This window comes from Lutzomyia longipalpis, chromosome 1 (genome assembly GCF_024334085.1).
Source record: "Lutzomyia longipalpis isolate SR_M1_2022 chromosome 1, ASM2433408v1".
NCBI lineage: Eukaryota > Metazoa > Arthropoda > Insecta > Diptera > Psychodidae > Lutzomyia > Lutzomyia longipalpis.
In genome coordinates this window covers 14,956,180-14,982,293 of record NC_074707.1, presented here as the reverse complement: position 1 = coordinate 14,982,293, position 26,114 = coordinate 14,956,180, and the positions used below count along the sequence as shown (strand labels likewise).

The 26,114-nt window shown below is 32.7% G+C and overlaps 1 protein-coding gene across 16 annotated transcripts in view; it reads left to right on the top strand.

The window, feature by feature from the left end:
- The window catches only part of LOC129792237 (tropomodulin), a 30,754-nt gene that overhangs the window by 1,819 nt on the left and 2,821 nt on the right, over positions 1–26,114 (top strand). Inside the window, exons 2-10 of one of the 16 annotated variants that reach the window (XR_008750792.1) lie at positions 18,270–18,422; positions 18,512–18,679; positions 19,037–19,160; positions 19,273–19,493; positions 19,567–19,818; positions 19,915–20,062; positions 22,451–22,676; positions 23,747–23,829; positions 25,471–25,534. Coding sequence is in view for 10 of the 16 variants with exons in the window: in XM_055831122.1 (XP_055687097.1) it covers positions 5,948–6,004; positions 18,270–18,422; positions 18,512–18,679; positions 19,037–19,160; positions 19,273–19,493; positions 19,567–19,818; positions 19,915–20,062; positions 22,451–22,676; positions 25,471–25,498 (1,377 nt within the window). In the remaining 6 variants the exon portion in view is untranslated. Of the gene's footprint in view, positions 1–5,170; positions 6,005–12,893; positions 13,197–18,269; positions 18,423–18,511; positions 18,680–19,036; positions 19,161–19,272; positions 19,494–19,566; positions 19,819–19,914; positions 20,063–20,417; positions 22,431–22,450; positions 22,677–23,746; positions 23,830–24,601; positions 24,667–25,470; positions 25,535–26,114 lie in introns of those variants that run through there. The other 15 variants (XR_008750799.1, XR_008750801.1, XR_008750793.1 and 12 more) reach the window with 15 other exon arrangements.

Below are 26,114 nucleotides of genomic sequence, written 5' to 3'. Positions count from 1 at the left end.
TGTAACTTGTAAAAGCAAAAAAATAAACAAATAAAAATAAAGAAATTACAATTTTATGTACTTTTCCTTACTTAAACATTGAATAGGAGCAAATTGGAGTCTCAGAAATTAAAAACAAAAATTTTTAATTGGAAATTAAATTGGAATGGAAAAGGTAATATTGCTTTCCTTTCCACCCCTCTTCTAACCCATTTTTTATTCAAAAAACAGAAATAAATCAATTATCAAATAATAAAAAATGTTCTTACTAGGTCGAATATGATTAAAACTTTGAAGAAAGAATCACAGCTTAAAGTGGAAAGATCACTTATAATTTAATTATTTTCTTCACTTTATTGAAAATATTTGTTTCTTTATTTCAAAAAATTCTTTTAATCTTTATTTGTCTGGAACACTTAAATACCTAGATTAAAATTAAATTAGAATTAAGATGTTCATTATTTTTTATGAAATTTCAGGATTGACTTTAAAATAAAGCTTTATTTTATGGAGTCAATCAACTTAAAACTCTCATAGGTCGAGTATAATTAATTTTCACTTATCGAATAAATTATATTTTTAAAGATTAAGCGTTAGAATCAAAACATAAAATATATTCAAATATTAATAGAAAACATTTGGAAACATTCGCTATAATCGTGCAAAGACATTTTCTTCTCTCGCAGAGAAGAATTTGTGTTCTCAATCATTAGAATAATTAAACATACACGATTTAAACTTGTAGTCTCCGGAGATTAATTTTAGAATGTCATATTCTTTTTCCATTTTCCCTCAGACTTTTCATCTCTTTCCCTCTTTTATTGCAAATGTAAAATATCACACATTTTGCAAAAGATTTTTGGCAAGAGACGTAGAGAAATTTCTGACCAATTTATTTGTTTGTACGCCTCGTACTCACCCAAATAGATGCAGGATGTGCTGCAACTGGCTACAACCATCCAATGATAAATTTTGTTGATTTCAGATTGATTTTTCTCCATAAATTCGATATATTTAATGCAGTTTTGTGTTGAATCAAAGATGTGTAAAATTTTCTATAATTGGCGGAATATTTTTCAAGTAACAGTGACGGCAGCAATATGTGACAGATATTCCTCTTAGTCATTCTGTGGGGACAAAAAAATATTCCTTGAAATTCTGAATGTGAAATATCCGTACCTCCTACAGAACCGTGATAATGAACATCAGTTTACAACATATTGCCTTCATCTTTCATATAGGTATACTGCCTCTGAGAAGATCATAGTGGGAAACGTCAGAGAAAAGACGTCATTCATAAATACGTCGGGACGCTACAGAGTTGAATTAGAGAATTCTCTCAAGGAATTTTACTTGACTAAACAAATCACGCCTTTCCACCACACTTATTACAACACAAAAAAAAAATAATATCTCTTCTCTGGATCTATATAGGGATAATAGAATACTTTTTTTGCAATGCTTATCCCCAGATGAAATGGAGGCTCGGGTCAAATCCCTTTGTGAAATGGCCAAGCATAATTAATGCTACACAATAGAAAGTGATTTTGCAAGCATACAGTACCCCAAAGTTAATGACCGACTCAATGCATCGTTAGTCACCACGAGATAATCAACTTTAATTAAGAATTAATTATTTTCATTTTATTCCCACGTACATAGTGGTGGATAGTATATACGGTAGTGCGAGGAAAGAAAAATATGAATCTCGTGTAATCAACGACATGGCGATAAATTTATGCTAAAATAATTCTCCATTATGATACCATGCAATTGAGATTTTGCAATTGTTGCGCAATGTGCTTAAAGAAATTAGCTGATATTGTGGGTGGTTTAGGAAAACTTCTCATAAATGTTCAGTTGGATGCATTAGTTGCGGGGGTAGATTAAAATGCATTCGAAAAATATTTAATTTTATGTGACAAATAAATAAATTGATTTTTAAAATTAAAATTTTTAACCTATTAAAAGTTCTTTCAATCCGGAAATTATTGTGTTCAAGTATAGTTATTTTTGAATATTCAAAATTAGTTTCTCATATTGTATCAAAAAGTTGTTTTTACTTCTCCTGGCGTCTCGTGTACAGTGAGACACACAAATATTTATTCATGAGTTAGAAACTTTCATGGGAAGAAATTATTGAAGCGCAAAGACCGTTTGAAGAAACAAAAATTATGCGGAATTTTGATTCCATCAATTCTTTGTTCTTTTTTACAACAAAACTTTTCGTGAGAACTAATTATAAGTAAAAGAATATTTTTTGCGAAACCTTCTGCGCAGTGCAATTTGATCAGAAATATTATTGGATATTTTCCACATTGTTAAAGAGAATTATTATTGTTTGTTTAGCATGAAATTTTCACTTTTTCCTGAAAGTGAAATTAGCATGTCTTAAAAATAAAACAAACAAAACATTGCAAGTTAATTTAATTTAATTACATTGGCCTATGCTCTAAGGTGATGTTAATTAATTTATAGGATACCAAAGATTCTTCATTGAGAACTTGCGTATGTATATTTAGGTGTGCGACTGTACCACATAAAATATGTGATGACAATTCACCTTGAACTGAAGAATTCCGATTGTCGGCTACTGTAAATAAAAATAAATTAATCAACAAAGAGCTTTTACATAAATAAGATCGAAACAATATTCATAAAATGGAAAAATTTGGATGAAATCATTTTTTCCTTAGCTAATTTTTCCAAACGAACCATATAAGTAGTTGATTTATGTACAATATTTTTATCTATTAAGGGATGTAAAGGAATTTTAAAATACCTAAAGTAAATTCACACAAAAGACTGGAATGATAACTCTACCACCCACAATAGTTTTCCCGGCGATAATAACGTGAAATGTGTCTGGAAATATTCGCAATATTAAATTCAAACAAAGTATAGAATGTAGCTGACGCATGCATTCGGGGTCGGTAGGCACAACCATTAATAATGGCGATGGAAATGTTTTCCTGTAAATTTCAACTTGTAGTGAAATGTATGACTTCAATACTGCTTCTTGTCTTCATATATTATTCACAAGTAAAAGATATAGGAATAGAGAACAACACGCACAAAATGCTAAAATTAGTTCAACAATTAAAAATAGATATAAGTTTGTGGAGAGTTTGGGCCAACAAATACATTTACAACATACATATATTTAATTTCGCACTGAATGTATAAAATCTCCGATGAGCTTTCACTGAAGAAGGACTTTCTTTGTGTCTCGCGCATGTTAATGATGAAAAAAAATTGGAGAATCTTCCGACGGTCAATAAATAAAATAGTTATTCATAAATAAACAGGTGGTGTGCCACCTCCAACATTTAGCGCAGTATATTTCAAATTTCCTCACAGAATTTATTTACAAATGGACGTTTCTTGTAAATCTGACAAATTCTTGTCAGATGTACGAGAAATTTTCCGCCATAAGCTATGGAAAATATTTATCCTGGTAATTTTACATGTTAATTATATATAGTTTTCCTCGTTAAAACTGCAAAAGTCAAATTTGGCTTTAAGACGCAAGATTGAGGAGCCAAATAAATTAGATAGTTTTGTGATTTTCCGGCAGATTTACTCGTTGTTCAGTATAAATCATAACTTTATTCATGAAACGCAATGAAAAGTGAATCAGACAGTTCAAAAAGGATCTAACTCGAATTTTAGTTTGTTTTTAACGAGAGAGTAACATTTATTTGCAGCCCAAATTTAATCATTTCTGAAAAAAAAATAAGGTTAATAGGAACACTTTTATTAGCTTCATACTAAATCTCTGACTAATCTTTGTCCTAATTCCTTGGCAGAATTATGGTTTGGAATAAAAATATGCTTTTTTATGTTCTGGTGATTTTCTTATAACTTGGAATTCGGTTGGGAATTTTGACTCCTTAAAATATAAATTTTCATATTTTTTCTCGTTGAAATAATTGCCTATATACCTACATACATAGATATGTAGATTTTTCTTATCAATCTCTAGGAACAAACAAGCAATATGGACGTAATTCTTTTGTCTATTCCTTTGAAAAAATTCAAAAGAAATTTAGGGATTTCCGATGTAAAATATTTCCGAGAGCTTTCCTTGGGCGTGAGGGGCATGAGCAAAGACGAGGAAGCTTTTATGGGTTTTTGAGTATGAGAGGAAACATTCAACTTCGGTTAAAGGGCCCGCGGCTATTCTTGTGGCTCATTGTTGACCCTTTTTTATCACAAGTTAAATAGACTTTAAGTTCGTGAAGATCTCAACCAAGGCTTTGTTTATTCATGATTTGAAATTTATAGGTATAACTTTGTTTTATGTTAAAATAAAATTTTTTTCTAGTCTATATACAGGTATGGTAATGTACATGTAAGCTTTTAAGTAAAAGCGTGACTTTTTTCTCGGAACAAGGATTGAAATTTCATCCTTAAAGTACTCAATTGCAGCACTTTTTGTTGCACATTTCCTGCTTTCTGCCTTTGTTCTCTGTAGCTACATACTACTTCAATTTAATATATGCATTGCATTTTATCCTTATCACTTTCACATAATGGAGCTTTTCCAATTAAATGAACATAAGAGATGTGACAGATGAATTACACAAAGTTTCAGTGTTTTAGTAATGATATTTCCCGAGAGCTTTGTGGGAAACCTTGCGCTTGATTTTCCATCCTATTGGAATACATACAAAATATTTCCAGAGTATTCATGTGTACCTACCTACTTTTTTTCCTCCCTGGCTCTGAGTGTGAAAGAAAATCGAACACATTTGTGAAAGCAGCAGTAATTATTTTCGGAAGTAGGAAAATGTTTTGGGGGCAGAAAAGGAGGAGAGGTGAAAAAAAGGCGAGAGATGGTCTTTTTTCTAGTCAGTTGTTGAGTTGTAAAAATATTAATGTGAATTTCACACTGGCAGTATTCGTGATTAGCACGAAAAGGAGGAGAAAATTTATGTCGTGGTAAAGCTAATCGAACACATATCTACGTAGTTGTGACCGTTTTTCACACTCGATGTGATCCATTCACTTTAATACTCCAACAAGCTAACCAACCTCTCCTGTGTGTTTATTTTTCTTTTGGCATTTCAGACCGTTTCACGAGAAAATTTTAAAACGCGTTTTATTAATATGCGAAACTCCTCCTAAGAATACTCACATGGATACACTCATGCTACGGCGGTACACGGTTAATAAATGACTTCAGTGTGACTCCGAGTGTGGAAGGTGCAAGGACTTAACATATTAGACAATTCATTCGCAATTTCGCGCTGTGATTAAAAATCTTCTTTTCGGTGTGATTGAATTGCGGCTCAAGGGATGCCGGCACATTTAATTAAATCCTGGAAAATTCTTAGCTGAAAGTGAAAGATTTTCACATTTACACCAAGGAGTTAGCGACAGCAATTACACGACAAATTATATGGAATTTTGGTGCTCTAAATGGATCATTTAGTAATGTTTCGCGTGTAACCGATGACTTATGGTGCGAGGAGTGAGCAATTAAAGTTGTAATAAAAGTGACCTTCTGCGGATGTGGGTGGGAATACCGCAGAAGAAGATTTATACAATTTTTAACAAAAATCAGGAGCTTTTTCCCGAGCTTTTAGTCGAAACTTTTAGTTAATTTATTCAGTTGTAGAACTGTTTTGTGGCGAATTGGTCATCTCATATGCATTTTCCATCAGAGAAAATATAATGAAAACTCCCCATTTGGGGTTCGCTCGTACATCAGTTAGATGAAATTTTCAAAGGGTCTCCATTGCAAGGACTACACTTGCCCGAAGGATTACAAGTGGAATTAATTTGGTGCTGACAAAAGTGAAATTTCCCAAAAAGGAAAAGGATTAAAATGGAAATTGCATAATATGGGTGTGGCGATTGAGTGAAATAGAAAGAAAATATTTCAGTTTTGTGAGGAAATTAATGTCATCTCGTCCACGCGTTGTTGTGGTTGCACCAAAATTAACAATCATCTATCATCAAGATGGAATACTTGACAGAATGGAGACGGGAGACCACCACGAGAAAAACAATCAAAAAGGTTTGTATAGCAGAAAGATCCATCGGGAGAGAGAACATATACCAAAAAAACACGAAATTCGCGTCACGAAATATTCTCTGGGAAGAAACTGGGAAGTGTTCTTAGGCGCAGATACAGAAAAAAATCTAATCTTGGGAATGTCTGCGTTTTCTGTATTTAATAATAGATTTAATACAAAGTGCCACGATGAACTCCTTCAATGCCATCACAATTGTGAAGGAAGAAAAACACACATAATTTATTTATGCTAAAGAATTTGTCAACGTGATCAGTCTTTGATCGCAACTTCGCCAGATGATGCGCCACCCACCAACCCGAATTTCCAATATGAATGTTTATGGAGTGGAAAAAAGGGGAGAAAAGGATTTTCAATACGAGAAAGAGACATATCGCGATGAAGTCATTGAGGCTATGTGTAAATTAACTTTACTCCATTAAAAATACAAAGAGGCCATATGGAATCCCATTGGGCATTATGGGCGATCGATTCGTGGAACTAAAGAGTATTGACTAATTTTTGAAGAAAAAAAAAGAAGTACACGCTCTTCTTTCTTCAATACCATCTATTTTTATCACCCAGAACTCCTGTGGTTTTTTGCCATAAATATGTTCCAAGATATGTTAGCTCTTTTCGGACGCATGTGGAAAGTCTTTGGACTCTCATGAAATACTTTACCAATTCCATACATAATTTTTCATTTTCCCCCCCAAATAACCAATGAGTTTGCGGGAACATGATGTCGATTTTTGAATCTAGGTTAATTATGCTTAAAAACTAAACAGTGTTCCTCCTTTTTTTCGACGAATTCTAAATATTACACACGTTCTACCGAATAGCTCCGACCATTGGTGATGTCTGTCACTTTAAAATCCCACTTCCGACATTCCCTCTATTTTGGGCTGGAAAGTGAATAGTTCATTGCACTTTTTCCCAAATCCCAGCATCCCAAAAATATACTTATCGACTCTCTCTCGAGATTGAGAGAGATGCTAAAGCAGCTGCACTGAATTCTTCTACTAAAGGAAGATAGCACTTAATTAATTAATTTTGTGCAGCCCTAAGATATATTCTTTGAAAATGTTTTTAAGAAAAAATATTGGAGCTGTTATATGAGAAAAATATTCACAATTTCATTAAAATTAAATTATTATGATAGAGATATTAAAATGTTGAAGACAATGTGAGTAGTTCGGCGGAGTAAGGCTAAGAAAACAATGTTTCTTTACATTTTTTGGATCTTGTAGGAAAGCATAATTTAATACAGTTTTTTCTTATTTACTCAATATTTTGCTACTCTTCATGAAGACTTTTTCATATGAAACCCAACAAAGTATTAATTTTTTACATTTTTTCTGTATATTCATTTACTCCCACTTTCCTCCAATATTGAGGTTTATTTTAGCTTCAAAAGGTCATACAGAAGAACACGTAAAAATATTTACGAAATGGCGTTGTTTTCTTTATTAGATTTTTTATTATATCCATCAACTATTCAAAAACTAATTAATTTGCATAAAAAACCTTTCAGAGTAATAAACTAATTGATAATCGAACAACCCCTGATTTTTTTTTATCCCGAAAGGATTGAAAATGTATTTTTGTCCATGTTGTGCAAAATATGAGCAAAAAAATGGAAATGAAAATTGATATCAAAGCTCCCTTTGTTGTTTCTGCACATGCACAAAACATCGCTGCATAGGTTTTATTCCTTGATGTACATAACATTGCAGGGTGCTGAATGCAATTGGAATTATGTAGAGAACAAAATGGGGTGTAGGAGTGCAATTTGAAATATGTGTAGGTGTATAGAAGCCATATTGTATCCTTGTAAGCATCCTTCTGAAAGGGATGTAGAATTCGTATTATATATTTTCCCATAGAAATAAAATTTAAAAGGCAAAGCTTGCGAACTCCACCGCCTTTAAACATCCGTGCAAATTATCTTGTGTATATTCTATATACATATTTTAGGGTTCTTCATTGTATGAATTCAAGGAAATCTACTATCAATAATTATTCCATGAAGTGAATTCAGAATTTTCTACTTAAGTAGATTTTTGTAAGTCAACAAAATGTTCATTTTGACGTGTCCTTTATTTTTATCCTTTCACCTCAACAGTAAATGTAATCAAATTGTACTTGGTCAAGTACTTGGTGCATCGTCAAAAGTCATTCTATCCTTGGGGGATAAATTCAAAATTAAATTTGTCGAGTTGAAAGTAAGAGGATTGCCAAAATATTCTACGTCTGTGAATTTATAATCACACAACGAGATGCTAAATTGTCGCTAATTGATGTTGAAGGACATCTCTCGGTGCTTCCCTTATAAATTTTCCACTACACATGTTCAGAATTTTATACTATGATAAATTCTCTTGCATATCTGTGTTTCCAGTTGAGCTGCTTACATCTTCCGGGAAATATGAAAGAAAATATTTTTCTTCAATTTCCTTCCTGCGGTAAGCTCTGCAAAACAAGCAATAAAAATATTTTTTTCGCACCTTTATTGCAAACCAGACTGTGGTTTTTGCAAAATATGTACATACATAACACCTTCCAAGGTTTCTTCATTAAGGAAAATGCATATATAGAAGCTTTAACATTTCCCTCAATGGTTTTTGCAGCCAAAGCTTTTCCATTTACTTTAAAATTTACTTCTGAGAGTGAGAAGATGCCTTTTCGTGCCTTTGTTGTGGTCGTACGCTTTGGGGATAATCAATTCCCTTTTAGTATTCATTGCGGGTAATTTTCCCAACTTTCCTCAGCATATTGTCATCACATACATAGGCGCTCTGTTTATCTCTGGTGCGGTTATTTACCTTTTCCCATGGTAAACACCAAGTGAAACAATTTACATTTGAATATCAGTGCGATAAAAATTTCATCAGTGTGTTAATAATTTTGCATTGTTTTATGGCCACAGTGAAAATTCACACATTTTCAACTTATTGTCTCATTTTTGAGGAAACCAATTTGTGTGCTAATTTCGAGGCAATTTTATAATTTTTCTTTCTTTCACATTTGAGACCCACACTACAGAGAATGAATTTATGATACTGCCAACCCGGTATTTTCTCAGAAGTGCTTTTTGACTTTCATTTTCTTTGCAAAAAGAAAATCATTTGACTGACGCAAAAAGGGGGGTCGTTTCGCTGAGTTTGTACGGCACTGTATTATTGTGCAAATAAATGAGGAGACTGCATACGAATGGAGTACAATGCAAAGTGCGCTTTTAGGAACTTTATTTAAAAGTTTATAAAAGCGCACATTGTCTGTCCGAACGCCACGAAAGTTGTGAGTCTTCCGCTGAACATACGGTCGGGTTATAAATAATTCAGTCGAAATAAACGACGATGATCTCCAAGTATAGACCTTTGGGTGAATGCCAAGAAGCTGGGTTGCGCGAACTTACTTGCGCGACGTGGAAAATTCACTGAATTTTCCACACAAAAGTCCGACTGTATTTTCCTGATAATTCAGCAGTTTTGCCATCAAGTGGAAGATTAATGTTTTTTCCTGCCACTTGACCACTTGAAGACATTCCCCTATCAAAAATTACAAATAAACTTCACGATGGGCGGAGAAGAATCATGACCACGAAAAATAAAAATTCAAATGACATTCAGCATGTTTTCGATCCATGAATGACAGCTTCTTTTTCTTTTTTAACATTACATATCTGTATTCTCAAGAAAAGCAAATGTGTTCTAGGAGCGCAGGTAGATATGCTATAGGGAATTATTTCTGTTCTCGACAGCTGTTCTGCCTGCGGGATTCATCTACAAACTGCCAAAGTTCTAAACACACTCCTCCCTCCCTCAAAACATGACTGAGAGTTGATGATGAAAGTTCAGCTGATCCGGATAAATTGCACACATGTAGTACTCAAAAGCACTCCCACCTTTAAAACTCTCTGCACTGTGCCAATAATTGCGAGACATGCTCATTAAACATACTTTCGTGGGTATGTGATTATGAATGAGTAGATTTTCACATGGAAATCTCTTTGTGTGAGAGAGTAGAGCTTGAGGAAAACTAATGTGAATAGCTTTTCACCAAATAGAACCGTCTATAAGCTGCATGGAAATATATGCTGAATATAAAATATTGAGAGAGAGATTTCATGAAACTTTTTAAACAATCCGAATTTAAGGGTGGAAATTTTGTTAGGAATTCAACGTAGTTACTTATTCATCTTGAATATTTTACACCATAAACTACGCTGCGCCTGTTACCTACTTCAATGCTTCAAAATATATAAATTTTTTTATGATGTTTTGTTGGATGAAGGAAAAACAGAATAAAGAGTAATCACTCCTGAGCTTTTAATCTTACTTTGAAGCATCAGTGAGGATGAGTTCTTGGGAAAGTGCATTGAAATAGTGAAAAGCAAAATTATATAGAATATAAAATATGAATAACAAGAATTTCTTTTACTCCGTGTTTATCAAAAAAGAATTTATTTTGAAAATTTTAATTTAAAAATATTCTAAATTTAGTAAAGACTGTCGATCTTTAAGGTGTTTCCTTTTATACACATATGAATGTAATGCGCATCTGGCAAAGAAGTTAAATTAATTAAAATGTCCCCCAAGGAATGAGAAAAAGGGATTTATTCTTTTTCTCTTTAATTCTCAAATTAATTTATCAGATATTTCTAACTAAAATCAAAATAAACTAATATAAAACCATATAAAATTTTATACATTAAAGTATTTTTACTAGCATAAATTGGTTTTATCCGACGTTTTATCCGTCTTCCAGTAAATGGTGCCGTAAATTCCAAGATATAAACTATGAATTATTTGTTCTTTTACTCTTCTTTAGAGAAATATCCTACACTACAGCAATTACACAAATGAACCACGAAGATACACACTATCATAAAATCCACCCTGTGAGTGGCACTGAAAGATTTCCCTAAAGGCACATTCATCCTCAACATCCACTCTGCTACATTACAATGGCGCCTGTAATCAAAGCTCACGTACGTACAATCATGTTCTCGCAATTAGCATTACATACTGGTTAAAAAAAGAATTCGAGTGAAGGGAATTTATTTGTTACTCTGATGGCTTTCTTTCTGCAAACACATGCCTCAACATATACATAGATATTTGTGGGATCTCACTAAGTAAGTGGGCACTTATTGTTAGCTAAGCAATATAAAGGAATCTCACCTTGATCTCTATGAATGCTTTTAATTCACTTTCCTATGTGCTTTAGCTGAGAGTTGTTGCTGTTTTTAGGCGCACTATGGCATAAAATGCAAAGTTATTTTGTATTTTTGAACCAATTGAATGCTATGAGAGTGGATTATGTTGAAAATACACATAACATCTTCGAGATGATCTGATCCACAGAAATTGTGTCAAAATTTCCACGAAGTTAATTTTCCTTACTTTCGGTTGCCAAGCTGAAATAATATATCCATTTTCCCGTAAAGATTGAAGATGGAAAAGATTATGATGTAAGCTTCCATGATGGTATTTTCAGTACCTTGCATACCATATTCATCATTTTGTTTTGTTTTTAATGTTTTTGCTTTAAGAGAATTTATTTAACCCACCTTCATAACTTCATGCATTCCAGCATTGCGTAAACTGTTGCTGACTCCATTCGTTGAACATTTGAACTTTATTTGCAGCACACTACACTAAATTTATTCAATGGGAAGTAAACTAATGCAATAGCTTTTAATTTTATATAAAAAAATTACGAGACAGAATTACTTATTACTTGGAAAGGATTTTATCAATTTAATCCAATTTTCCTCAAAAAAAATCTTTCCTGTTTATGGAAAATTTCAAAAGAAATATCTCATCAAAAAAATAGATAAATCACATAAAATTCCATCAAGAATCATAAAATTTATCTCAATCACCCTGTTCATTTAGTATTATTGTTTAGAGCCAAAAAAAAAACAGCATGTTTTTGTAACAAAAGTCGCTTTCACGAATCTTCGGGTCTCATAAGAAATTCAGATTTGTGATTAAATTTTAAAGTGTTATGGAAAAATTAATGGTCCAGTAAAATTCGCAGTGCAAATTGAAACTTGTAATAGGAGAAATTACCCACTTTGTCAAAGATTTAATTGCTCTGCGGCTGCCCTAATTTCAGAAAAAGGCCCAAGGTGGGAGTTTTTTTTTGTTGCAAATTTCACTGAATCTCATTGGGAAAAAGCTCTTACATTTATGCTTGAATTTGACGCTTAATGGTGCTCAAGAGAAAATTTTTCAGATCATTATGAAAAAAAAAAATAAGGTTTTATTGCTCAACTAAAAAATTTTAAAAGACCCATTAAGTCGTTATCCGAAATTATGTTGAACAAATTTTCTTTATTGACTTACATCGATGGGGAACCGCAAAATTTTCCCAGATTATCGAAAACAAGATATTAATCATTTATGAATAAAACTCTTACACTGAATTATTCATAAAATCTTCGATATTTTTGAGAAAAATCAATGGAACATCAAGGAAATTAATCAATTTGCGTGGTTAGACCTTTAAAACTTGTGTAAATATTTCTTCGAGAAAACCCATGAGTGGGTAGTCGAGGGGGAGAAGAATACACAGAAGGGGGATTTTGGAGAAAATATTCTTGCCCTTCCCATCCCGTCAGGCCAGTGGTTGTGACTCAATTTGGGTACGCGTTTGCGATGAGTTTGCTTTCTGAGGGGAAAAATTGAGGGTGAACACTTCAAGTACACCTCTGTGGAAATCAATAAAAGGTTTGGAATGTATGGTTGTTTCTTTCTGTCCCCCTCCTCATGCCATACCTATCTGCTGTAGCTAAAGCGGAATGGCGATAGTTTTTATGCCATTTACGGCATGTAGCATGTTGCTGTTGCTATTCCTTTCTGCGGCTCTCTTGTTACATACGGCATTTGGCTCGCGGTCGTCATTTTAATTTCAGACAACGTCTAGGTAAAAGAGGTTCGGTCTTTTTTCCATTCGCTCAATATTTTATCAATCACACTATATCCCCGTACAATTATTTATACCCATTCACGCAATTGTGGTATTTGATCAGTGGCTAAAAGGTGCTATTTGTGACTACCCAGTGCGCACAAGAAATAGCATATTCGTGAATAAATCGGTGAATTGGTGACATTCCCTTAATTGATCTTAATTGACTCAACGAGCAGCAGGAAAAACATTGTTTTTCATCAATCTATTGATCCTGTGGTGTGTATAAACTCTTTCTATGTGCAACATAACATCCTGTTGTTGTGGAAACTCCTTTACTCATTAGGAGAACCACTGCACTGTACAGTGCTGGAGAATGGCAAGCCCAGCCCATGTTTTTTTCTCTCATTGACAGTTCCTTACCATGACGTCATTTTCCATTAATACTCTCTTATTTTCTCGCCCAGAGTCTTAAACTTGCTTTTTTTTGCTAACTAAATTATCGAGATACTATGTATATTGATTGAAATTGCCATCACTCACAATTTCCATAAAATGACCAGCTGTGTTAGAATGTGAGCTATGGGAACGACAATAAATAGCTATGTAGTTTTCCTGGGTCTAGATTGAATGCAATAGATATATTGAAAATAAGAAAACGAGGTCATTGAATTGTTGTGCTCCTAATTATTGTCAAATACTTCCATTCACTTTTTCTGATCCGCAGCATTTTGTTCATTTCAAATCGAATGGAATTCTCAGCAACAAAATAATTAACTTGACGAGGGAGTGGAAATTGTTAGTTTTTTTCTTCATAAGGTGGAAACATGAGCACGACAACCTCTATAAATTATTCTTAATTAAAAAAGAGTCACTGTGGGTTTGGTATTCCACTGCTATTACGGCGCCAATTGGAGTGTTTACCAACTATTTTTTATCGGATGGTTATATCACCTTATATCAACTGTGCGATGTATTTTATGACACTTTTATAAGCCATGCTCAGCAGTCTGCGAAGAAATTGTTAGGTAATAAGAAAAGCATCCCGCATACTTTCATGTATAAAGTGACATTCTCAAAACAAAAAATCATTAAAAGTGCAACATAAAGTAGGCATTTATGTAGGTTCAATTTATTTGCGCTTTGGAAAGTTCATTTTTATTGTACTAATAGTAAACGAGGTAAACAATAAACTGCCGGCTTGAAATTTGGGAAGATTTTATTACAACCTGTCGCGCCCTGAATAGGGGGGCGCCACAGGGGGCTTTGGTCAACTCCTCCAGTAACCTCCCCCTCGTCCTCGATCAAAAACTACAGAGCACTTCAACGCACAGCCTTACCCGCACAAAGCTGAGCTCTGTCTAACTCTCTCTACACTCAGCAGCACTCTTTGCTAATCTCCCATCTAATTACTCTCTCAGTGCTCTCCTATATTCTCTTGTGGATTCTTATATTCTCTCGCCTATTTGAGGGTTGTAACCTGGAGGCAGAAGCCGTTGCCGAGGGAAGGGCAGCCGTTACAGTTACCGCCAATCTAAGGGTACTCACTCTATGAGCTAGGTTAATATTCGCTGGATAGTGAGTCGGGTGCTACAAACCAAAATTTTTAAAAACAAATATCATAACTTGGCAAAATCTTACCTGTGAGATAAAATTAATTTAGTTCAATGCTTACACTTGGCTTCTAATGTTTTTAACATAAGAAAGGTTCTAGAAAACCTAACTTTAGATCTTTAGTTTCATTCCGGATCGAAGGACCAAATCTTTTTCTGTGGAATCAGATTGACTTTGACAAGTCAACCGGCAAGCCTTAGCAAATAGTATCTCTGTTGTTTTGATAAAGAATTCAGGACTTGGGCTGTGTGGATGTCGAAATGACGTCCGGCCCTGAAAAATTTAAGAAGAAGAAGAAGAAGAATTCAGGACTTTAGAAGGTTTTATTGGAAAAATTCTTTATGCTTCAACTTCAGAATAGACACTTATGATACTTTACTGATATTTATTTCACTCCATTCTCATTTCTTTACTTAAAAATTAGCAAAAATTGTTTTGAGAAATATGTTCTGGCATCCTTGTCAGGGATAAGTCATGACAACAAGTTATAATCTTTTTCCTGGTACGCCAGAATCGCTTCAAAATTCAAACTTTAACTGAAGTATTCGATTTTTTATGATTTTTTTAAAATTCGATTTCACTGTAAATTCATAAATATTTTGCTTTAAATAGAAAAATTTTCTGAGTACGTATTCAGCGGGCAAGCGATGTTGTAATATCCATATGAACAAAATTAAAAAAAATACAACCTTTTGACTTTTACTGGAATAATCTGTAGTTGATAAAGAGGTATGAGACACTCTTTTCATGTATAAATTTCATAAATTTCTTAAGAAAAGTTACGTTTATTGTTTTTTATTCGTTGTTTTTCTAAATAAATGAATTTGAAAAAATGTATTGCATACTATATAGAAAAGGAAATCTAATATTCACGTTTCCAGAGCTTTTTTTTGCTTACTGACCTTTCTTTGCGTTTTTTTTTTGTAATTTTTCTTGTGAGATATGCATTTTGTCAATATAAACAAAAATTATAAACATTCAGAGAGATAGAAAACACGCGAGGCAAGCACAATGATTTGTTTTTTATTTTTATTTTCTTTTCTTGGGAGTCTGATGAATCAAACAAAGGTTTAATTAAATAATATCTGGAATTATTGGATTATTTGACAAAAACTAAATTTCTCATCTTCATTAAATAAACATATACAGGAGAAATTTTCCCCTGTTATATTACTATACTAATTAAGTAAAAAACAAACATTGCTTATTCAGCACGTGAAAGCACTAACTGAACATTTCCATCAGCAAATAGCATTTTCACTTGATTTTACCAGAAACCGGCACAAATTTTCTCTCCATATTAGATTCAGCCATAGAGTCGTGCAGTTTTTTTTTTGCATTTGTACTGTGTGGTGACGAAAAGTCTGTATAATCTATTAGCTCGCGCGCTTTATCATTTCGACCCCTCTTCAGTGACTAATTTATTCATATGTGGTGAAGTAAAAATAAAATTTAATTAAAGAGCAAATTGCAGTATTGTACATAGAAGAGTGATGGGTATTTATAAATGCGGCGTATTTATTATGTAAATATTGGTAGAAAATACTTATGCAAGACTTTCCATTTAATTAATATTACACTCGAAAGCAGGCAATGCTACTCGCCATCCATATCCACAAAAAAGCAGAATTATAAATATTGTCCATCTATATATTTATTTTACACACATCTCTCTTGAATTTTCATTTCAATCTAAGAGCTGAAAGTGTTACTCCACCTTTTTGTGCTGAATGTGCGAAGAGAAGAAGATCATCTTATTTATTTATCACGACGAAGACCATGAAGACTTTCACCATTGATAGCGTATATAAGTAGCTGATGGTATGAGAGAAAAAATTGTACCTTACGTGTACAAACTATTGATTATGGTAGCAAATTGCACGTTACTGGAAAGTTGAATGCATTTTATACTATAATATACACGACACATGCGTCTCTCCGGTGCGCCCAGACAACTCCCACAGTTTAATGCGGAAATAGTAGCTCTCCTAGACCGAATGTCTTGCTGAGGAAATGATACCACCTCTGTGTCTATATCACGAAAGCACATAAACAAAGCACTTTGAAATTCACAGCCTAAAGAAAGACTCTAAAACAATGAGCTCTCAAGACATGTTCCTCACTATAGCACGATTATATCGTGTAGTGTCATCAGAAATTACAATTCCTTTGTTGTGCTTTCGGGGAAAAAGAAACCAAGAGAAAAACAATTGGATGTTGAATAGCTAATATATATAGCGAAATACATATAGCGTTTGGTTTGCAAAATGAGAGCAATAATGTAGAAGGAAGGTCTAAGATTAAAGAGTTTCGGCAAAGAGTTCATAATTTTCTTTTCTTTATGTACACAGAGATGTTCATACAATGGATATGTTGCAATTTCCATGAATAACCCGTTACACAGGCTACTTTTACGGCTTCTTACAAATATTCTCATTACCAACTAAATATGCTTTCAATCAGAAGTAAAACCTATATTGAATTTTCTTAAGTAGGTATTTTGTTACCTACTTTGGAAAAAAATAGAACAGACGTTGATTTTTAAAAATTAATATTTTTTGGGGCTTATAGAACAGAATTTATCATTATAAATAATCCAAAACATTAATCTTATCATAAATCTTATTTCCTATTTTTTATCAAAGCGGTCTACTTTATGCTATCGGTGCAATTTTAATCATTTCTGCAGAACCTTTGTCTTTCAGAGATTACGGTTTTGTGGCGCTTAATGTGTCATTCGTTGATTAAGATACCTACTACATATTATAATAGGGGAAGGTGAATTGCAATGACTTGGTTTAAAGGCTTTTTATTACCCTTTCTTAAGTCAAATTAATTTTTTATGATATTTCCTGTTCTTAAACATTTTTCTGAGCTTTCCCCAAAAACTTTTCTTGCTTACGGCTTTGCCTTACTTTGTATACTTTTTTCTCTACTTTTTCATGTGAATGCCCTCAATTATAATTTTCCTAGTTTTTTCTAGTCAGGATTTCCCATTTTTTAAATTTTTTCTAAACAAAAAAAATGTCTTTTTACTTTATTTTAAAACCCTTAAAATTCATTCGAAACATGTTGTAAACACTTTTATTATTGCCATTCATAATAAGCAACGTAAAGAGCAGGTGTAAATCATCTGGTAAAGTCGTAACATTCAATTATATTCTCTTTTAAATTCAAAATTCTATGCTATATATTTTGCATCCAAAGCACCAAAGGCAATACCTCACATTTTGCATTCAACGAGGAAGAAAGAGAGAGCAAGTTTAAGAGTTTGACGTGAAAATTGGCAAATGCATTATTGTTATTAGCACTTTAATGTGTTTTCAAGTTGCAATTCACATTTAAATGAATTCTCATGGTCATACAAGATGCTGTGGAGATGCAAAGAAAACTTCTGCAGAGGGATTTTTTCCTGTCAAATTGCGTAGAACTATTTATTTTTTTCTCTCTTCAAATGATTGAGCTTTTACTTTACAGTTAATTTAAATTGCTAATATAAAATGAAAGCATAATTTGGTGAGATGAAAGCATAATTTTCATATGAAAGCATAATTTTGAGATGAACTTGCAATATTATTGGCAGCAATCGCTATAGAAAGAGTTCAGTGGAACAAAATACTGTTGTCGTGTGCCTTGCCCTCCCCCCCCCCATCTCCCACCGCCAGTGGCATTGAAATTTTCTTTTGGCATATGCAATACATATAATTAATTGATAAATGTGATGATTTCTCTTCGCAGACATCGTCAACAACGAAAACAACAACTATGACAACACCTGCAAAGTTGTATGGGAAAGACTTGAGTGAATACGATGAGGTAGATGTGGATGAACTTTTGGCGCAATTGTCGCCAGAAGAAATTAAAATACTCGCAAAGGAAGTTGATCCGGATGTATGTAGTTTTATTCTTTATTTATTTTTTCTTTAAGTTCAAGGTGATTGTGTTTTGCAATCATTAATGGAAAATTTTCTTTGCTTTAGGACAATTTTCTGCCACCAAACCAGAGGTGCAATTATGAATGCGAGAAAGAACCCACGGGGCCATTGAATCGCAAGAAACTCATTGAACACATCAATAAGCAAGCCCTGGAAACACCGGATATACCCGAATTGGAGCCCTATGTCAAGGGGACAGTTCGTGGCAAGAAGGTGAGACTTTTGGCGATTCATCTTGTTGTGTGTGTCGCTGTTTACATTGCTACACCCTCTGTGCTATTTTTGAAGATCGCACCACAATGTTTAGAGAACGAGACGCAAAATTTCTTGCATAATAATCACGAACTATTATCCCACACCGATTGATTCGTGAAATTTTATTACATAAAATCTGGCAATCAAATAGGGACGTGACAGTGAAGAGTTTTATTTTGTAACATTGCCGAATTAATTTTCTTTTTCTCACAATAAAATGGATCCAAAGGTTTATTTTCCCTTTATAGATTGAGAGATGAAGGGAAGAAGTGAAAGTTTCGTATAATCTCTAATTGAAATTTTGTGTCTTTGTAGTGGATTCCACCCCCGCCTGAGGAAAAGATGAAGGAAGCAGAGGAACAAATAGCCATTGATATGGGTGATGAGTATGAACATGCCCTAAATGATGCCACTCAGGAGGAAATAATCGATTTGGCTGGTAAGACATATAATCTTGAAAAGGGTTTATATGAGGAAATGAGTGGGAGGGATGAGGAGAATGTTTCTCAAGAGAAAGATTCCTTCACATTGTACCTCTGTCGTCTTTTCAGCTATTTTGGGTTTCCATTCGATGATGAATCAGGATCAATATCATGCGTCACTGTTGAACAAGGGTCAACCAATTGGTCTTGGGTGGGATGGTATTACAAAGGCCAGTGCACAGAAACTCTTCCCTGCCGAACCACCAAATGACACAGACATCGATGAATCCATCAAGCGTGTTAAGGAAAATGATCACAAGCTTATTGAGCTCAATCTCAATAACATTAAGGTATGGAAAAAAAATCATTTCTTAAAAGAATTCCAATAAGAATTTAAAATAAATCGTAAATTTTTCTTTGTAGAATATACCTGATGAGAAATTCGAACAATTATTCAGTGCCCTGACACAGAATGAATTCTTGGAACTTCTTTCTCTGACAAATGTTGGATTGACAGACAAGACTGCCCTTCTTCTGGCTGAGGCCATTGAAAAGAACAAAACACTGCGTATTCTCAACGTCGAGACAAACTTCATAAACCCTCCTGTTATTGTTAAATTAGTAAAATCATTACTTAATGGAAAGAGTATTGAGGAATTTAGAGCATCCAATCAGGTACTTATAGTTATTTAATTCTGAATTTTATCTCAATCTTATCTCAAGATGCGAAGACTTTCTAAATAATATTGGAATTGCCTTTTCCACTCATAGCGATCACAAGTACTTGGGAATAAAATTGAAATGGAGATAACTGAGTTAGTGGAGAAGAACTCATCACTTCTGCGACTAGGTCTTCATTTGGAATTCAATGATGCCCGACACAGAATTGCGGCGCACCTGCAGCGAAATATTGATAGGAGTAAGTTGATTTTGATTGATTCATTTAATTATTTTTTATTTCTATATTGGTATTTTTTCATATCACGACACTTTTGTTGGTTACATTAAGTCGAAGAAATGATTGAATTGGTGACATCAAATATTTCTTTTTTGTAGATGTTTTCAAAACAAAATTTAGCATTTCTATTTTATTGAGTGTAAAACCAGTAAGATTCTCTTTGGTATGCCAAAATAATGATGAAGAATAAAAAGAGAGAATTCTTCGTTGGTTCCGCTCTGTTTGGCTGTGGGCTTATCTAGTATTAGAACACATATAAGATTTCTTTTCTTATGTTGTAGCTACACTATTTTTATACTGTAAATTGCATATTTAGGTGATGGGGTACCAGCTAATGAAATCGTGGATACCACTAATCATAAGAAATCACCATCACCGTCATTAACGTCACCATAATCAGGTTCATCACCAAATCAAGACATCAAATCATCGATACAAATTTGTGTAATCTCCATACCAAAATTGCCACCTAAACACACGTAAAATAATTTTGCAAAAGGATGAACGAAAAAAAGTCTCTTTGCAAATTTTTGGGTCATTTCGTATAGAAGAGAAACGGTGTGTTAAATCAATTGACAGTATGACCCAATTGGTGGTGGATTTTAAAGGTAAAACCGACCCCAAATGTGGATAATCCCCCTGGCGAATTGTCCAACATATAATATTACAGCAACCAGCTCAAAAGTATATTATTCTCCACTAACAAAGTCTCTCCATGTTGGATTATTTGTATTTTTTTTGGGAGTTTTTATGGTCTTACTCATTCAATGTTGTTTCTTCGTGTTAAAAAAACGTTACAAGTTCTTTTTTTTTTATTTTAGAACATGGTTGTTCTTACATATTTACATGTTAATGTCTGCTCCCCTCAAGGAAAGAACAAAAATGACCAATATCCCCAATGTTGACGCATTTTCATGTTATATTCTTAAACTTAATGATTGTTGAGTTCCGTTTCCGGTGATTTGCATACAAGCACTCTTCATGAGAGAAATCTCACCCAATTAAGTGTGAAATCACAAATAAAATTCGTTGTATATAGATAAATTTGTTGAATGGCAAATTTTACAAATTATTCACACAATTCCAATCCCATGAATTTTGATTTGCGACGATTTTATCTCATTTTTGTGTGTTCATAATGAATTCAACGGGTTGAAGAAGAGTTTTTCAGTGCCAAATCTTTTGCTTTTTGTCGGAAATTTTTCGAGTCAATTAATTTAATGACACCAAAACCCACACTTTGTCTCCTTGTTGAATATTTTGGCGTGTCCCTTTTGTGTGAACTTCACTTCCTTGAGTTCTTTTCACACCAATAATGTGCCTAAAGAGAGAGAAAGTTATTTCAGAGAGACATTTTCTGGCTTATACCACGTTCACGTCATAATTTAAATTGGATTAAAGAGTTTAACAAAGAACAAAATTGAAGATTTGTGAGGAGAAATAAAATTAATGAAACATTCAAGAAAGTTTGGCCAGACTTTTAAAGATGTTCAGAACTTTCTTTTATTTTTTCTTCTTTTCATTAAACACTTTAAAAGTTTTAAATGAAAATAAAATGAACGAAAAAAATTAGATGAACTTCATCATTAAATTCTGTGCTTAGAATTGATTCTATTCAATGTTTGTCTCAAATTCATATATTTTTTTTTCAAAGAAACTATTCTAAAAAATAAATCTAATAGGTCTTTTCTTTGTATAATCTTACATTTAAAAAATTGTTTATTTTGAAGTTATCTTCGGCAATTGAAAATCATTTAAGTTATTAGCCGGTAATAAAATTTGGAACTTGGTATAGGTTAGAAATCTTGCGATCCTTGCAAACCTACACCCCAGAGCTAATTTAAAATAAAACCGTCTAATTCAAGAACTTTTATCCCAAAAGAATCTTAGCATATACTCGGTTTTCCCTTGGTTTTTATGGTTTTCATGGCCCTAAGTTTGCTCGTTCTCAAATTACTTGGCTTAGGCGTGATTTTATGTTTGAAAATTATTTTAAAACCCCAACTGTTCTAAGCGTTCTAACTGACCTTAATCCCTTAGTCTTTAAGGTGTATTAAGCAACAAATAACCTAGTTTTTCGTTTCGTTTCGATGGATAAAAAATAGCAAGTCACACAATATCGTTTCAGTGTTCATTTCTTTTGATTTCAATAAAAAAAAACACAAAACAATTTATTTTTTGTCTTTTTTAAATATTTTTTTTTTATATTTTCCATATATGCTAAATTATTTATTTTTTTCTTACAACATCTAAATCTTCCCGAATTATCCTATGTTTCGTATGGTGGTATCGTCATTTCCCCCTACGTTCTCCAAAAAAAAAAACCTTTTGCCCCCGGTTGCGTTGTAGGTCGTATTATGAAATTGCACTCGCATCTACCAAGATTGAGTCTGACTGGTGGGAATGGGGGTGCTCCGAATGTTATTCAGACGGATGATGTTGAATTCGATCCGGATAATGTTGTTATCAGGGGAACACAGGACAACGACGATGACGACGATATTGATAAACGAGGTGATAAAAAAAATTTATTCGTTAAGGCACAACCACTTGACTACTCCAATATTATTCACTCGTGAGTCTTTTTTACCAATTATGATCAATTCTTTTTTTTTTTGCGTTTCTGCAACCAAAACCAAATGAAATTCATTTTTTTGGTATGTTCGGTTCTTTTTTTATTTTATTTATTTTCCTTAATTGAATAATACTTGTTGATTGGAAAGAGAAAGAAAAAAGACCCACTTTCACAATGAAATGTGATCAAACCCAATCAATTTAGACTATGCTCACAAGGAAAAGGAATATCCTGACAATATTGAATAATTGATTACATTTCATTCTGTCAATTAATATACCTTTTGGATGCAACTGTTGGACTCAAATGAATTGTCATCGTGTCTTTTTGCAGGATATTCAAATCTGAAAAAAAGGATATTTCCTGAAATTTTAATTCCATGTGAGCTTAAGTCTAATATTCCCAAATACAGACTACTTTGCAATAATTTAAAAATCTGACATGAATGCAGAATCCAGAAAAGACTTTTATACCCCCTTCAACTGAGCCTGCACCCACCACAACCCTTCTTTGTGAGCATTCACATTGATAATTTTTTTGTAACTGAAATGTTTATCCGGAATGTTCTGCGAAATTGAAAACATTTTAAAAGTTTTAAAAATCACCTGTTTATCTAAACCCGCCTCCGAACAAATGGCTGAATCATATTATGACTAATTTCAAAAATTCTGTTTGTCCTTTAACACACACGAGGATTTGCAAAAAAAATCCCCGCCCCTCAAAAAAAAAACGTTTGCCCTGACTTGTCCCTGATTCCCTGATATTGCATTTGCAGCATTTTCATGCCAACCTACCCAAGCACTATATGGTTATGTGGAATCCCTCAAAACAATGTTCTGTGAATTAATACATTTCTTCGTTATCGAATGTTCTTAACTCATTTTGAAAATTTTAGATTTAAGTTTTATTTTTTATATTATAAAAAACTCATTCCTCATTGGGCGACAAATTGAGGATAAAAAGATTATGCTACAGCGAAAAATACCAATGTTTTTTTTTTACTTTATTTTTTATTGCATATTTTTTGTGAATTTGAGATAGTATGTGTGACAATTTTCTTTTTGTTGCAGTACGAAAAGATCTTAACTTACGCCTTCAGTTCAGATTTTTTAATAATCTTCATAGGAAGGGAACTATGATACAGTGAGCGAAGGTACAATTTACCATCTGACGAATTGGATTTGCAAAAAAAAAGAATTTTAAATTCTTTAGATTTTTCTTTCTTTCTAAAAGTAACATTTAAAATAAAAAAAAAACGCGCTAAATGTAAAAATTTTGGATAAAAAGCAGATTTTGTTGAAGTGTGTCAGCTTTGTGGATTTATCTATCATTTACTATTTCATAATATTTCTCATAAATACACACTAAATGCTTTTAAATACTAAATAAAAAAGTTTTCGCTTTTTGTAAAATAATTAATAAAAAAAAATTCGGCACAAAGTTTGTAGTCTCAACACGATTTTTATTAACAAAATTAAAAGAAAAAAGAAATATTTTTTATTAGGTACTTAGGATAGGTTTGAGACTGCAAAAGGACCTAACAAAAAAGACGCAATTTTTATCAAAAAATATTTGAGAAATTCTTTAAAAAAAAATCCTTTCTATTATGTAGAAATTGCGTCTCTGGTATTTTTAAATATGTAAAAAAATCATTCTTAAATATTTTTTCTTTAATAGCATGAGAATCAGAAGCTTTGCTATTGCGCTCAACACTTCAAGAAAGAAAACAAAACAATTTATTTGAAAAGAAAATCATTAAAAGAACTTTTACAAAATACTCTACAAGAAAATTATAAAACACGATAAAAATAAATTGGGTTTGAAAAGCATTAAAAAATATATAAAATCACTTTAGTCATTATAGATCAAAATAATCATTTATCTCTTGTTCTATATATTCATTTGAGATTTTTAATATCTTCTAGGCTCTTCTAATTTGTAAAAAAAAGAGAACTCTTTTAGCGAAGGAAAATGCATAAAGTATATAAAAGTTCGTAATAAATATCGTAGAAGTTGATGTGTATAAAGTTAAATAATATGAAATTTGTTTAAAGCAATTACTAAAGAAAAGTTCCCAGTAGTTAGAGATGGCCGGAAGTGAAAAGCTTTATTGAATTTTCTAAAAAAAAATTGCTGTAGCTGTTGAAAAGTTGATTTCCTATTATTAATTTCTTTTTCAGCCGTAGAAGCAGGATATAGTGTTTTTTTTTCTTCTAACTCCTCAGCTAACACTTGCAAAAAAAAGGAGAGACCTAAAATAACCATATTGTTTGTTTTTCAGCACGACCGAGAATTGACTAATAACTCTGTTGTACGACTTGCTTCAAGCAAGAAAAAAGTCTAGACTATATAAATATAAAATATTTTTAATCTATTTCTGAAGATGTTCTTCAATAGGCAAATAACCAAGAATGTCATGGCCTTCAACTAACCACGAAGATTGTCTTATTGACAGATTTTTAATTTTTAAGTGATATTTGGCTTGGTTTTTTTTGACGTTATAAATTCTCTTCTCTCGAGTGTGTTTTGCATGTGATTTTTCCAATCTTAATTAAAATTTTTCTCAAACTTGTCAATGTCCGCCAAGATGATGACTCAAACGACTTACGCGAGTATTTTCTCATCAAAAGAATTTTTGCAGTGACGTGACTTGTTTGAGGAAAATTTTAATTCATCTAACAAATTTTTCCGTAAAGTGCGTACTGAAATTAGAGAAAGAAATCACTTTTGCATTTTGTTGTTACTGAAAGCTTCTTCTTTTTTCTATTATAATTAACTTTATACTGTTTTGCAGTACGCCAATCCCGTCTGAACCAGCGTAAATAAAGTGACATCTAAAATTCTAAGACATGAAACAGTACGTACTATCCTATTTAATAAAAATGTGTTTTTGATGCGTATTTGATTTAATTTTATTGCACCTTTATGCTTATCGAATAATGCAAAATAAATTAGATCGATACGGTTTGAGAAGGGTAACAGATTTTACTAACATTTCAAATTTATTACATGATTGCTCTTTAATAAAATTAAGATAAGAAGTTTCTTTGTTAGTTTTAGAGATTTTAAACCATAAATTATAATTAGTTCTTGTGCCCTTTTCAATCCGTATTTGATCTAGTTGCCATCAAACAGCATCCTTCAGCTTCTGCATAATCTCATCTCTTCTTAAACATCAAATTAAATCCATTGAATGATAATTTCTAAATTCTTACAATTAGCATGGTCACAAATATTTTTTTTTTATTTTTTGCAGTAGCTTTGATCTCACTCATCTATGCGCTCTCTCTCGCTAATATCGCTTTTGCTTACTATCCAACAAATCAATTGACATTGAATTAAAAAAAGGTATCATTTTGTTGAGGTTTAATTCACAGACTTTATGAATTTATTTTTTTTGCAATTTTTCATTCATCGACGGACTTTAAAATTTCTTAT